The 16625-nt window shown below is 32.6% G+C and overlaps 1 protein-coding gene across 2 annotated transcripts in view; it reads left to right on the top strand.

Moving 5' to 3' along the window:
* The first annotated feature begins 317 nt into the window (after window positions 1–317).
* Window positions 318–16625, top strand: part of LOC126879253 (cuticle protein 6-like) — a 189263-nt gene continuing 172955 nt past the window's right edge. For both annotated transcript variants that reach the window (XM_050642322.1, XM_050642323.1), the window contains exons 1-3: window positions 318–555; window positions 7911–8161; window positions 13378–13636. In XM_050642322.1, the coding sequence (XP_050498279.1) occupies window positions 541–555; window positions 7911–8161; window positions 13378–13636 (525 nt within the window). In that variant the 5' untranslated portion in view covers window positions 318–540. The remainder of the gene's footprint in view (window positions 556–7910; window positions 8162–13377; window positions 13637–16625) is intronic.

A 16625-nucleotide genomic window follows, 5' to 3' on the forward strand; every position in this document is an offset into this window, starting at 1 on the left:
TCGTCCAAATTGCTGTTCATTCTTAGAGATCATCATACATTTGGTTTTCTTAGTGTTTAGTGAAAGTTAATTACAAAAAGTTAATTAGTGGTAAATGGCAAAACCGGTCCTGAAAATATACATCTAATATTAGTTATTCACATGAAAGATCACTGTACATGCAATATCGAGCTTTTTGCCCAAATATGATGTCGTACATGAGCACCTCCAATCACCTGCAACCGAACATTTTCGTAAACCCTCATTATGACAGAAAATCCAAAAAAAAACCGACCGCAGTATATAACGTTATGACATTCCTAGCAAGAGCCAGAGTACGCATAATATTCAGATCAAGAAAGTAAACTGCGATTTTACATAATCCGGACGTGTGAAAAATTCATAGCATTCGTAGCACACTGAGACACTTTCTCTAAGTGCATGGACGGTGGTCAATTCACGTACCCACCCACCAATCTATAAAGGCACATGCTGCATTTGTAATCGGCTCACTCCATTGTGTCTAGTTTGTGTGAAAACAACACCTATTAGGATATTAACATGAATTATTTATCAGTAAGTTATGCCAAAGAATCATTATTTTTAATTATTATCTTTATGCTCCGGTATTCGTTCCTAATTAGCATATTTCTTTGTCCAATATAAAAACAAAGTAGAGTCAAAAAATTTTAAAAACTTGGAGATTATTTAAGAGGAAACAGTAGCGATCAACAGGTAGCGAAAACGCGTTCCAAGATTGCGGCTCTAATTTTGAATAATTTTTCGAGATATTTGGCACACGTATTCGTAATATAATAAAGAATGGCGGTACAGAGCCCAATTTGAAAAATATATTAATATGTGGAAATTACGCTGTAATTAAATACAATATTAAAAAAACGATCCTGTACCGCCATTAAAAAGAATAAAAAAATACACTTTCTTCAAATAAACTTTTTTATCCGATGCCTACATTTTGTGTCATTTTGGAAATACTAAATTTTTTATTTCATTAGTAGTTCCAAAATGACACAAAATCTAGGTATCGGATAAACAAGTTTATTTGAAGAAAGTGTATTTTTTTGTTCTTCTTATGGCGGTACAGGCTCGATTTTTAATTTTGTACTTAATTACAGAGTAATTTCCACTTATTAATATATTTTTCCAATTGGGCTCTGTACCGCCATTCTTTATTATATTACGAATACGTGTGCCAAATATCTCGAAAAAATATTCAACATTACAGCCGCAATCTTGGAACGCGTTTTGGCTACCTGTTGATCGCTACTGTATCACCTTAAATAAAGAACTTTTTTGTCATTGATCTCAGTGATTTTCTATTTTTGTTTTTTTTTATTTTTCGTGTTTCTATTTTCTTCGTCCAATATAAGCACACCTTTCTTTCAAAACCTCTTCACCTTTCTTTATTTTTTGAACTGCTTAAACCACTTCTTCATTTGTTAATTTGATTGCCATTGCTGTTATACTGTATCCGTTAGCTCAACTGTTTTTTTTTTGTCAAATCTTTCATTAATGAATTATTGTCAAAGTACTTTTCCCAACTATATTTTACATTTATGTTTAATTTAATTTCATTTTTTTATTATTTTATTCTCCGTTACATCTAATCTGATTAAAATCTTTTACTTCCTTTGTTATATTTTTAGCAATCTTATATATCTTGGTTTCTTCTTCCCTGGTATCAAGTTGATCGTAGGTATAGATTTATATACGCTTTCTCTTTACCTTTTGTTACTGCTACTTTTTATTTTCTTTTGACGACTGTATTGTTTTAAAGATATATTTCCAACCTATATTTTCCACCGTTTGTACAATTTCGTCTTCTCTTTTATGTTTTCTTGGACTTCGTTTGACTACCACTAGGTCTCTTTATTTTTTAGCTTCGGTCCTTCCGTTTTTACACTAATTTTAATACCGTCTAGTGATTCTGGCCATCTTTCTCCAAATTATATCAGAACATTCTTTAATATTCCAGACTATTTTTTCCATTATTTTTGCCATGAACAGACTTTCTTTCTCATCTGTTGACATCCACCAGTTGAATTTTTGTGGTCCTCTCCGATGTCTGCTTTAGTTTTGCTTTTTTACTTAGATGTCCAACATTATGTGGTTGGATTAGTGTCTCGCTATTACCTTGCATTCTTTACATACACGTATATCTTCTATTCTTGTCATGAAATAATCAATTTGAGAGTGATATTATGCACTTTCGTGCAGAATATTTGGTTTCTCATAATTTGGGTTTCTCAATTCTAGCATATCATCTTCAGCTTCATTTCTAGACTCAAAGGTTAATCCTCCATGTATTGCATCATATTCTGTCTTTGATTGGCCCACGTTGAACCCCATAAAGTCCTTTAGGTATTACTTCATAAAGCCCTATTCACTAAGGTTGCTAAACTTGTGATGCTTAGTCATAGCTAAGAGAGATATATTATAGATATATTCCGCTATATCAAAAAAGAAATTTGAAATCCTCCTTTTTAAACGCTTTTCTTTACTTCAATAGTTTGCATTAAATCTTTAGACGTTAATTTGACTGACTTTTCTTCAATGCAAATGAATAAAAATTTGCAGACATATGCATTCGCGGGAAAAATACACGAATAGTCAATAAAAAAAAATTTGGGTTTATTAATTGTTTAAATAAAAAAAACGATTTTTTGTACAACCGTGTTACAAATGCAATTTTTAGCACTCCCTACGAGCGTTAAAAATGCTACTTTAAGGCACTAGTGCTTTAAATTTTTTATGGCACTGCAGTTCGTATTGACCATATAGGCAAAATGTCAAAAAAATATAAAAATGGAATGTCAGTCAAGTTCAAGTAAAAGTTTTTGTAGATATTGTCCTATAATTACGTTTGTAGAAAAAAATATTGTATGATATGCGTGTTAAAAAGTACATTTTTAAGGCACTCATGTGAATTGCAGAACTCGCTTCGCTCATTCTGCAAAATTTCACTTGCGTGCCTTAAACGTGTACTTTTAACACTTATATCATAAATAGAGCATAAATAGATCATAAATAAAGCGGAATATATGCAAAGTGCATATGCACAACATTGCATATTTAAGCTAAACACGATTTATTTTGCATATTTTAAAAATAAATTATATAAAAGTTTAAAATTTTCCTCTCTTAGTTGGAATTTTATAACTTCGATATGAACGAGCTCGTTATTTATCTATCTATCGCTCATTATTATCTATCTGGACTTTCCCATTACTACCTGAATATAACAATTATGGGTGTTCCCAGAAAAATATTATTTTATTAGCGTAGTAAGTCGTAGGTACCTACCTGCTTTTAAGGGTCTAATATTTATTTTGTCAGTTTCCGGCCAACATTTGTTTAAAGTAAACGTTGTATCGCATTTAGTGTTTTTGAAGTGATTGGTATATATTAAATTTAAATATGTCTACCATTCAAAAAAGTGCTTGGATAAAGTGTTTTCCCGAGTTAAAGCTAAGTGGAGACAAAGTATTTTGCAAGGCCTTTTCCAAAATCGTAAGTTACATTCATTTTCACTTTTCATTTTTTAAATGAGGAACTGACAAAACAGTTTACTGCCTAAATTAAAATATTGTCCTATAAGATCCGTAGATGTAGAACGAACTTTTGCTGTGTCCAAACACGTTTTTACTGATAGAAGGCAAAAGTTGCTAGTTGAAAATTTTGAAAAATATTTGATTATAAATTCATACTATAATTTAGATTCTTAATTTAATTATAATATCAGTTTTTGTGTGTCATTTCATTTGTTTTTATGTGAAAAATAAATATGTATTAAACATAAATGTAGGTTGAATTTTTTAAACATAAATGTTTATATTTAATATATTGTTTTATTTTTGAGTATTTTTAATATGCATTTGCATATTTAGACAAATTTAGAAAAAATACCTGCATATTTGTAGTAAAAGTAATGCATATATATGCGCATATTTTGGTAAGGTTTTGTTGCATATATTCCGCTGTCTAATGATAAATAACTATTTTCTACAAACGTGTTAAAAATGCAACATTTAGCACTCTATACGAGCGTTAAAAATGCTACTTTAAAGTACTAGTGCTTTAAAAAAATTTTAAGGCACTGCAGTTCTAATTGACCGTATACGCAATTTTGATGTAATGTCAAAAAAATATAAAAATGGAATGTCAGTCAAGTTCAAGTAAAAGTTTTTGTAGATATTGTCGTGTAATTACGTTTGTAGAAAAAATATTGTATGATATGCGTGTTAAAAAGTACATTTTTAAGGCACTCATGTGAATTGCGTGAAACTTTCTCATGCGTGTCTTAAACGTGTACTTTTAACACTTATATCATAAACAACTATTAATGGAAAATGCTTAAATTCTCTTGTTTTATACACTTCAAAATATTCGTGTTTTTATCGTAGTCTTAGAAAAACCACCGGTAGAGACGTTTTGTGCTACAATTAACATTAGAATTCGTTTTGTCGTATTAATTAATTAAACGCTTTTCTTTAGTTCAATCATTTGGGTCAAATCTTTGGACGTTATTTGACTGTCTTTTTTTGAATGCAAATGACTAAAAATTTGCAGATATATTTGTTTATTTTTTGTTTATTAATTGTTTAAAAAAAACGATTTTAACGGAAAATGCTTAAATTTTCTTGTTTTTTTCAATGAAGAAACTTGAAACTTTTACAGATTGTAGCTAATTATATGAACTATACACAATTTCAATTTTTACGTTAATTGTTTACGTTATGCTTCATAAATAAACAATAAAGTTTCAAATTTTTTGCAGATTCCGACTACTTTTCATATTTGTACATCGTTTGTTTTATACATATTTTAATAAACATGACGATATATTTAAATGTTTGAAAAGTGTAAGACTAAAAAGTTAAAAATAAAAAAATATGAAAAAAATATTTTCAAGAAACGCTTTTTTTTTAGTTACGAGTGACTAAAATTAAACATATAAAAAAATTAACTAAAAAGCAAAAAATAAAAAAAAAATTGAAAAAATCTAACACATTCGTTAAAGAAAAGCGTGGTGCGAAAACCGTTTATTCCATGAAGACGCGCCACGCTTTTCTTTGAGGAATGTGTAAAATTTTTTCAATTTTTTTTATTTTTTGCTTTTTGGTTGATTTTTTTATATGTTTAATTTAATCACTCGTAACTAAACAAAAGCATTTCTTAAAAATATTTTTTTCATATTTTTTTAATAGAAATTTGCTACTACTACTGCTGCTGAAAATTTAGACAGCTTTCACTGTATGTCTTCTTGTTATGTTTCTATCTAGTAGAACTCTTTTTTTAAGCTTTTTCTTTTCATCATTCCCTGTACAATGAAAATAATTTCATCATCATCCCAGATTCATCATCATTTATCATTCCTCAACCTCTTCCATCTACCGTTGGATATAGGTCTCCTCCATATTCTTCCATTGTTCTCTATGCATCAAATTTTCCACTGTTTTCTCAAGTGATCCATCTACCTCTTTGGTGGTCTATCTCGGTGTCTTTTACTTCTCTAAGTCTCCACTCTATGAGTCTTTTGGTCCACCTATTATCATTTAAACATGCTACATGTCCAGCACATTTCCATTTGGCTTGTGCAATTTTTTATATGGCATCTGTCACTTTGGTCCTCTCTCTCACTATCCTATTTAGTACCATAGCTCTTCTTGTTATTCTCAACATTGCTCTTTCCATGTTTCTTTACGTTATTCTCAATTTATTTGCAGAATGTTTAGTCAAAGTTATGGTTACGGAACCATATGTTATTACCGGCAGATAACTGGTTGTAAACTTTTTTCTTCACTCAAATCGGTAGCGTTCCTTTTATGATATGTCGTTCCAGATTATATCTTAGAATATCCTACTTTCTTCTCTTCCTTCCTTTCTTAGTTCTTGCGCTTTCTGTCTTAATACATTTCTGTACAATTCTTCCTGCCTCTCTTTGATAGTAGTCCATTCTTTCACGGTTTTTGCTCTAAATTTTAAAGAACCGCTTGGATTGACATGAAATTTGACACGCGTATAGCTTACATATCAAAGAAAAAAAGTGATAATGTGCCGATGTGTGCTTTTGCCCTGGGGGTGACTTTCACCCCCTATTGGGGGTGAAAAAATATATGTCCAAAATAAGTCCGGAAATGGGTAAACTAACTAATTTTAAGTAACTTTTGTTCTATAGAGCTTTTTCGTCAAGTCAACACTTTTCGAGTTATTTGCGAGTGAATATGTTCATTTTTCAACAAAATAACCACATTTTTAGACGGTTTTTCGCAAATAACTCAAAAAGTAAGTATGTTGTCGAAAAAAACGTTCTTAGCAAAAATATAGCATATAAAAAAGTAAAAAAATGGTGTACGCGTTAGGTCTCTGTATCTCGTAGAACTAGAGTTATAGCCCATGAAAAATAGATTCATATTCACCAAATTTCAAATAGAATAATTCGACGTGAAATATCGAAAAAATTAAGAACTTTTTGGGGAAAATCCATTATAACTTTTTTAAAGTGTATAAAAAAAGCTTTATTTATGTTTTTACAAAAAGTTTCTAGCATTAAATTTAAGCAAGTTACGCTCAAAATAAAGTTGGTCCCTTTTGTTTTTGCAAAAAAAAATCGGGAAGACCAACCCCTAATTAGCAACTTAAGTGAAATTAATCGTTACCGCTCCACAAATTATTTTACTTATGTTGTTTTTATATGATCTGTAAGTTTCATCGATTCAAAGTGCTTATTTTTGAAAAAATTTGGTTTCAAATTAAAATATTTAAAAATTTAAATTTTGAAAAATATGGTTTTTTCAAAATAACTTAAAAATTGTTAGAGATACCAAAAATCTCGAAAAATAAAAAAAGTCAGATTTGCTTTTCTGAATATCATGTATTTTTTTGTTTTTCTGTTAGACAAAAATTGATTAAGATTTGGAGTTTCTAAATTTGCATACATTCGTGATCAGTGACTCGTTCAACCCATTTTAACTACAGCCCTTTCAATAGTAAGGACTTTGAACCGATGAAACTTACAGATCATATAAAAAATATATACACGAGTTAAGTAACTTGTGAAGACGTAACGAGTAAGTTCATTTAAGATACTAATTAGAGGGTGATTTTCTCGATTTTTTTACCAAAACCAAAAGGGACTACCTCTATTTTGAGCGTAACTTGTTTAATTTTGATGCTGGAAATTTTTTTTATAAAACAAAAATGAAGCTTTTTTAAATACTTTAAATAAGTTGTAATGAGTTTTCCCCGAAATGTGCTTCATTTTTGGTTATTTCACGTTAAAGTATTCCATTTGGAATTTGACGAATATGAACCTATTTTTCATTAGCTACAACTCTGCTTCTACTAGGTCTGGAGACGTGATGTATACACCATTTTTTTAAATTTTTTACAGGCTATATTTTTGCTAAGAATGTATTTTCGACAAAATACTTACTATTTGAGTTATTTGGGAAAAACCGTCTAAAAGCGTAGTTATTTTGTTTAAAAAATGAACATATTCACTGCCAAATAACTCGAAAAGTATTGACTTATTGAAAAAACTCTATAGAACAAAAGTTACTTATAATTAGTCAGTTTATCCATTTCCTGACTTTCTTTGGACGAATATTTTTTCACCCCCAAGAGGGGGTGAAAACCACCCCCAGGGCAAAAGCACATATCGGCACAATATCACTTATTTTCTTTGACTTGTTAGCTATGTGTATGCCAAATTTCATGTCAATCCAAGCGGTTCTTTAAAATTTAGAGGTTTTGCAATATTTTACCGTTAAAGAATGGACTATAGGTCGTCGTTGATTAAACTAGGCATTTTCATTGATATAAATTAGGATTTCAAAATTTACTTTTGTTTTCAAAATTATACTAAAATAAAAATAAAATCGATAAGCTACTTTTGCATCTCTATTCAGGTATTAGGAGTGACGTTAAGTTTACTGTTGTCTTGCCAATGTCAGCGACAATATCAACACCAACAGCCCGCCGTCCAGTACAACCAAGAAGATAGTTATAGTTACCAAAGCACGCAGCCACCCCCACAAATCCTATCACACAAACAGGCACTGAACCACGATGGTAATTTTAAATATCTTTTCACGTCTGAAAATGGACTGGCACAAGGAGAAAGTATTGCACCAGACGGATCAAGAAACGGCGGATACAGGTAAGAATGAGTGTTTCTTTTGTTAATGGTGTTAATTCAACTTGTTCTTTATTTTCTTCTTGACGTAGGTCTTAAGTATCTCCTTGTCTGATTTTAAGCCCATAATCATAATTGTGATATTGACTGCCAGCTAATCAGCCCTCTTTTAAAGGGTCTCCTGGTGGTCTGGTGTTGGTTTTAAATCACTTATATTACTCTATAGAAGCGATGATTGGAAACAACTAGTTGCTACAAGGTGGTTAGCTCTCTTAGCTATCTCATCCTGAAACTGCATTGACCTAAAGGATAAATTAAATGAGAGTATACAGATATGGTCAGAAATCTGAACCCTTTAAAACTGAACACAGACAAGAACCCAACACACTTCATTGGTGCAGTCAGATAGCCAAGATATCGGAATGTGTTAGCGGACGATGGTTCAGGTCTGGCCCGGGACAGAAAAACAAAAAGGCTAACGTAAAGGTTTAAAATTCCAAATAAATCTGCTACTTAAACCATTAGAATTAGAATATAAAAAAAATTGGCATATTTATATTTCGTGTAACTTAACAAGGCATTTCATCATCATCACCAGTAGCTCGTCAACCCTTTTTAGGTCCTGGCTTGTTCTAGGATTTTCCGCCATTCTGTTCTGTTCCTTGCTTTGTTCTTCCAGTGGGTAATCTCAAGTGTTTTCAGATCTTGTTCCATGTATCTAAGTTTGGGTCTTCCCTTTGACCTTCTCCCTACTGGTGTTTGCTTCATTATGTGTTTTGGTGTTTTGGTCTCCAACATTCGTTCAACATGGCCCATCCAGCGCAGACGTCCGATCTTTATGGATTTTATGACGTCGGGTTCGTTGTATGCTGCGTATAGATCAAAATTATATCTTCTGCGTCATACGTCATTTTCTTTCACCCCCTTATATATGTGTCTAAGGATTTTTCGTTCAAACGTACCTAATAAGTTCTCATCGCTTTTCGACAGTGTCCATGTCTCTGATCCATATAAGGACCGGTTTATCAGGGTTTTGTATATCTTGCATTTGGTTTTTCTCGTGATGTTGTTAGATCTTAGATGTTTAATTAGTCCATTATATGTTTTATTAGCAATATGTATTCTTCTTTTGACTTCTTCGCTGACATTGTTATCTGCGGTAACTAGTGGCCCTAGATATGTAAAAAAATTTACGCTTTCGATGTTATAGTCCCCTATTGTCAGATTCTGTAGGTTTCTTTGGCCTGTCGATTTGCCGGCCTTCATGTATTTGGTTTTTATTTCATTAATATTTAGGCCACTGTTTTGTGACGCTCTTTCTATCGCTTAAATGCTTCTATCATTTATCTTTTGCTTCTAGCTATGATATCAACATCATCTGCAAATGCCAAAATTTTACATTTTTTGTTATTATTGTTAATCAAAGTCAACACCTCTGGTGTTGACTTTTGACTCTCTAATTATTTTCTCTAATGTGATGTTGAATAGAATACAGGATAGGGCATCTCCCTGTCGTAGGCTCGTTCTAACATGAATTGTATCTGTTAGTGCGTTTTGAATTCTAATTTGGCTCTGTACTTTAAGTGTTTCTTTTACTATATCAATGAGTTGAGTTGGAATATTAAACTCTTTCAGGGCGTGGATCAGAAATTCTCGATGGATACTATCATAAGCACTCTTAAAATCAATGAAGAGTTGATGTGTGTCTATATTAAATTCACTAGTCTTTTCCAAGATTTGCCTCAAGACGAAGATCTGATCTATTGTGGACTTCTGCCTGCAGAAACCACATTAATATCCCTCAACTATTTGTTCCGCATAATATGGTCTCAATCGCTCATACACAAAATGTGACAGTATTTTTTATGCCACAGTCAGTAGCGTTACTATTGCCCGGTAATTTTTACATTCAAGCTGATCTCCCTTTTTATATAGTGGAATAATTACTCCGGTATTCCAGTCTTGTGGCAGTTGTTTATTATTCCATATGTTCACTATTATTTCGTTTATCGCATTCAATAGGGAGTATCCGCCTTCTTTTATTAATTCTGCGCTAATATTGTCTAATCCAGGTGACTTGCTGTTTTTCAGTCTGGTAACTGCTTCTTGCATTTCAGCTACTGAAGGGGGGGGGGGGGGTTGTTTCTCTGGTATCCGTTTGATCCAGTATAATTCCATCATATAGTGGATCTCCGTTTTGTCCGTAACAAGGCATTTGGCAGGATCAAATTAAAGGAGATTATCTATTTATAAAGGATATTATTTATATTTTTGGGGGGAAACAAATTTTACATGGGCATTTCTTATCTTCACCGATCACACGTACCTATACAGGGTGATCAACTTCTGTGACAAAGTCCAATATATCTGTTTTTATACAATATATGAAAAAAAGGTTGTTAATAAAAGTTATAGACACCTTTAATGTACACATTTTAAAATTAGTGAGAAATATACAGGGTCCTCCATAACACGGTGCCAAACCAAAGTTATGTTTTTTTAAATGAAACACCCTGTATTTTATTCAAAATCTGGTTTCTCTACATTTTTCTGATTCTATAAATATAACACTTGTCTAGGGTTATACTGAGTGTTTCAAAGTTACGAGCACTTTTATTAAAAAATCATACTGAATTGATCGCCCTGTATGTTTCTAACGGTGTAATATAAACTTATTTTTTTAATGCTTTTGACTGTCAATATTAAAGTAGTTTTGCAACAATCTACAATTTTTTTATAACTACACAAATTGTATACAGGGTAAGTCAAAATGTAAATACAAGATTTTCTTCATAATTTTAAATGGAACACCCTGTATTTTATATTATTATCGAAAAGTTCTATCACTATACTTACATATCTTTTAAATATTCCCTATACCTAAAGTTATTAGTTTTCTAGATATTTTAGTTTTATTTTTGATAACAGCATGTGTTACTTAGTTATTAATAACAATACTTTAATTTATTAAAATTTATTAAAAAAACTAAATTAAATAAAAAAAATGTTCAAAGTACTTCTTATGTAATAAAAGGTGTTCAAAATAACCTCCCATAACGTCTACACAAGCCTAGAGACGAGTTTCGAAAGACCTACTGATGTTTATAAGCTTTTGTTTTGTGACACTTTGAAAGGCGTTTTGAATCCTTATTTTCATATCGTCAACTATTGTTGGAGGTGCCCTATACACTATGTCTTTAATATAACCCCAAAATAAGAAGTCACCTTCGTTTAATTCTGGTGATCTGGGTGGCCAGTGAACTGGCCCATCTCTTTCTATCCATCTTCCAGGAAATAGTTCATCGAGTTCACCGTTGAGAAGTGCGTTTTGGTGAGCAGGGGCTCCGTCGTGAAGGTACCACATATGTTGGATGTTTAATGGTACATTTTCAAGTAGAATAGGTAAATGATTCACTAGAAAATTTAAATAAACCTCACCATTTACCGATTCCTCAAAGAAAAAAGGAACTATAACGTAATTGCCTATGATTCCACCCCAAACATTTAAGAACCATCTCGTTTGACTATGTGTCTGAGCACAGTATGCATTGGTTGTGGAATAATAATGAAAATTTTATCTGTTTACACTACCATTTTTGTGGAATGTTGCCTCGTCTCCAAAAAAAAGGACAAACTCAAAAAACCTCTCAGTATAAATATTTGTTTTTGTGACCATTGACAAAATTGTACTGTTCGTTCGAAATCATCCCCAACAAGTTCCTGATGTAATTGTATATGATATGGATGCATGTTGTTTTTCTTGAGTATGTTTTGGATTGATCCATATCTTATATCTTGCTCTCTTGTAATATTTTGAATACTTGTATGAGGATTTTCTGTAACACGCAGTAAAACATTTAATTCATTTTCATCCGTAATAATGATTTTTGTTTTTTCCTTTGCTTCATAAACAGAACCAGTACGATTAAACCTGTCTAATAAGTTGTCAAATGCTCTCTTATTTGGTTGTTGACGCTATGGATATCGTTCCTTATAAATTCTTGTGGCAACTAATGAGTTTTTGAAACACTCTCCTAAAATCCGTATCATGTCTGTCATTTCTTCACGACTAAAATTCATTGTTAGGTAACAATTATAACAATATGGCAAACAGTTATAATCAATAACAAAAGTAAAAACGTACAGATAATAGGGCTTTTCATCGATTGTCATTTGTTTCGAGCTTCTGTCATGTGTCACATAATATTAATATATCTACGTCGTACGTCTTTGGTTTGTATCATTGGATATATCAATAACGTATGAAGTAGATATATTAATATTTAGTGACACATGACAGAAGCTCGAAACAAATGACTGTGAATGAAAAGCCCTATTAAAATCTTACATCTGACAGTTCTTGTGTCAATTACTTCAAAGCCACCTTAAACAAGAACTTGCAGCAATTTATAGTTCCCATTTCTTCGCGGAAAATTAATATCATTTTATTACTAAATATAAAACTGCCGTTATTGTATAGAATTTACCATAAAATTGGAGAAAAAATGAAATGCAGTCTAATTTTAATTACCATTAACAAACTCATTGGAGGTTTCTAATATTAAGGGTAATTAATTTACTGTAATAAACGTATCTATGAGTTATCAACAATAAAACTAAAATATCTCGAAAACTAATAACTTTAGGTATAGGCAATATTTAAAAGATATGCAAGTATAATGAAAGAACTTTTCGATGGTAATATAGAATACAGGGTGTTCCATTTAAAAATATGAAGAAAATCTTTTATTTGCATTTTGACTTACCGTGTATAAAATTTGTGTACTGATAAAAAAATTGTATGTTGTTGCAAAACTACTTTAATATTGACAGTCAACAACAGTAAAAAAATAAGTTTATATTGTACTGTTAGAATCATACAGTATGATCAAATCAGTATGATTTTTTGATAAAAGTGCTCATAACTTTGAAACACTCAGTATAACCCTAGACAGGTGTTATATCTTTTTAATCAGAAAAATGTGGACAAACCAGATTTTTAATAAAATACAGGGTGTTCCATTTAAAAAAACATAACTTTAGTTTGGCACCGTGTTATGGAGAACCCTGTATATTTCTCACTAATTTTAAAATGTGTACATTAAAGGTATCTATAACTTTTATTAACAACTTTTTTTCATATATTTTATAATAACAAATATATTGGACTTTGTCACAGAAGTTGATCACCCTGTATGTGTTATGCTTTAAAAACTATTATTATTATTTACTTTTTTTAGTTATGTCGATCCCAATGGCAAGAAGATCTCAGTAAAGTACACAGCTGGAAAAGAAGGCTTCAGAATCCTCGAAGCTGATCATTTACCAAAAGCGCCACAGCCTGTAGTTCCATTACCGGTACCTGTTCAGCAGCCCGCATACCAACCTCAATACCAACCACAACCTCAACAATACCAACCAAGAGCATATCCTCAGTACAACAAACAGGAAGATGATGGCCAATACAGGCCAGAGCTGTATGAAAGACCTCAACAACAGGTAATTAACATTTTGTGTCCTTCTTTCTTTCATTCTTAATCAGTGCCGGTTTAACCTAACTTCGGGCTCTGGGCTCTGACTATTTAGGGGCCCCTTAATTGCTATTCGTTGTTAGTTTTTTAACAAGAAAACACATGTAACAGCCGAGGCGACACATGTAACAGGCGAAACAGCCGAGATGAAAACCCTCCGAAAAATCGATGGTAAGACTCTATGGGACAGAGCTAGAAGTACAGATATATGACGGAGATGCAAGGTGGACAACATTAATAACTGGGTAAGAAACAGAAGAATAGAATGGAATGACCACATAAGCCGAATGACAAGAAATATAGTAGTAAGGACAGCGAGAGACGGTTCCCCAATAGGAAGACGATCAGTGGGAAGACCACGAAAACGATGGAACGACAACTACTAGAGGCACATTGAAAAAACAGGCAGCCATGTCTATACAAAAAGAAGAAGAAGAAAAATAATTCTCTTTAAAAGATCTTGAATCTTGAGTAATATTGTGGCCTATAACTGGCCTTTAATTGTTTCACTTTCACCTGCTTCATCAAAAAATGTTTTTCCCTTCTTTGTTCTTTGAAGGTCAGTTGTATAGAATATGTTTGAGATATCGTCGTCTTCGTAAAAAATATTTTTGGCTTCTATTCAATTTCGCTTAACATATTTCTTACCTCTCCATCCAACAAATCTCAAAATAGGTGTCATTAATTCTACTCCAATTGACACAAGTCCACAGTTTCTTCACGTTCAGTTTTGCTTGTTGCATTAACTCGTTCCAAAGTTTTTGTCCAAATCACTGTCCATGGAGCTATCTCCAAGGTATCCATTTTATTCTGTAATATCTTGACTTCATTTTAATTGCTAATTTTTCGTCTCTGCTATTGCTTAACTGGAAAACATAGGTTTGATGGATCCCTAGTTTTTAACTAAAGCATTTACAGCGTCAAAAGTTTCTACAAGTTTTGATTTTATTACTTCCAAGAACTCATTGCAAATTTGGTGAGACACGTAACTAACTGAACCTTTTCATTTATTCGCATTCCGTTGTAAATGTTCATCTAAGAAATAGTCAAATTTAGCCTAATATACAAGTTCCTTTATGACGACTCGTTAAATCGTCATTGGATCAACGAAAAGCTAGTCCTTAAGAAGCAAGTAATTTAGCAGTGACAACAACTCTTCTTAGGACGTTTATACAATAGTCAGCTTCGCGTTCTACTTGCTCTTTCAAGGCAGCGTCTATAACTCCAATTATTGATGATCTTGTTATTAATGTAACCATAGAGTTCAGATGACATTTTCTTTCTTCGTGATATTTGAGAAAACTATTCAAATGTTTCCAGTGGGTCCATCTAAAATCAGTTAAAATCTTTTTTCAATTGAAAATAATTTGCACGGGTAACAATATACAGCTTTAGCATTTGTGTCGTATATTAACCAATCTCTCTTTTCTTTGCATCCATTGAGTTTTCCTATATAAAATTTGCTTCCATTTAATCTTCTACAATAAACTTTGTCTCCATCTTGATACATTTTTTTTACAATTTTCTAAGGAATCACTGTTTGGTTTAAAAGTTCATAGTTTTTATAAAGTCATCAGTCTTAAAATCAGACCATTTTGAAATCGCAGGTATTTCGTCGTCATTTTTTCTATTTTGGAAAATATGTAGATTATTTAACGGACTTTACTTTTTTATTAATAAAAGGAAGGAACCCTACGGGCCCCTCCGGGGCCCGGGCCCCTGGGCGCCCGCCCCAAGCGCCCAGTGCATAAACCGGCACTGTTCTTAATGGTTTTTCAATATATTTTCCTAATTTAAGGTGCCCTTGATTCAACAGTGCTCTCCTTTTTTCTATCCATTGTAGTATCTTTGAGGAATAGCTTTTGGCTTTTATCGAATAGGGCTTTTCCTTCACAGTCATTTGTTTCGAACTTCTGTTATGTGTCGTCTAAAGGCGCATTTAAATCAAAGCGAACACGAACGAACGAACGAATTCGTTCGTTAACTTTATTGTATTTGTGCAGCGAATCGAGCACGACCGAACGAATTCGTTCGCATTCGCACATGTTCCAACCGATGTCGGTAAGTGAGCGAATCATCAAAGGAAATCGTTGTTCAATGTGGACAGTGGATAGACGGTAGCGAACGAATTCGTTTAAAAGTACTGATTTAATTTATTTACAAACATTCGTTTGAGAGGGTTGTTTATTGTGTAGTTGTGAAAACATAATTTTGCAATATGGAACCCATGCCTATGAAACCCAAAATCGAAGCTATATAAAATAATAAACAGAAAAACTGATGCTTGTTTTAACATTTCTATAGGAATGGGTTTATTTATATCTAATGTTTTATATCTAATGTTTTTATTGGATAAATTTCAACCCAGAAACACTAATGAGGTAACCAAATCAAATTAATTGCTAAAATTAATTAAAAGTATAAGGGGATGAGGGTTTAGGGTGTGAGAGTTAGGATATATTATAGGGGTTTTGCTCGTACTCGAACTTCAGCTGTAAATAATGGGAAGCACCTTGCACATCGGGGTTGAATAATAATAAGCACAAACTTTACTGTGAGCGGTATAATCACCGAAAGAAATAGAAACAAACTACATTATTAAAACTAATAGTTCAATGGCTTGGAGTACAATCAGGCACTCTTGAAGCAGTCTCCGCCATCTTAGCTGTCAGCCGTCGGGAGAACCTACGTCACACGGTCGGCAGGGTTGCCAAGTATAATTCTTGTTACATCCTCCCCCTTTGGATCAGACGTAGAGTATGGCTGATACAAAACGGAATAACTGGTTATTAGCGAGGGCTTGGAACAGACCTCGGCATCATACATGAGCATCTTGATAGCGCTTAGGAGGGCGCTTGGAACGTCTGGGTCTCTGTATGGAACAATCAATCTGCGTAGGCAACGAGGTACTACTGGAGTCGCTGGTTGTGGTTACAGGTACACCAGAACCTGTAGAT

The sequence above is a fragment of the Diabrotica virgifera genome, chromosome 1 (assembly GCF_917563875.1).
Source record: "Diabrotica virgifera virgifera chromosome 1, PGI_DIABVI_V3a".
Classification (NCBI taxonomy): Eukaryota; Metazoa; Arthropoda; class Insecta; order Coleoptera; family Chrysomelidae; genus Diabrotica; species Diabrotica virgifera.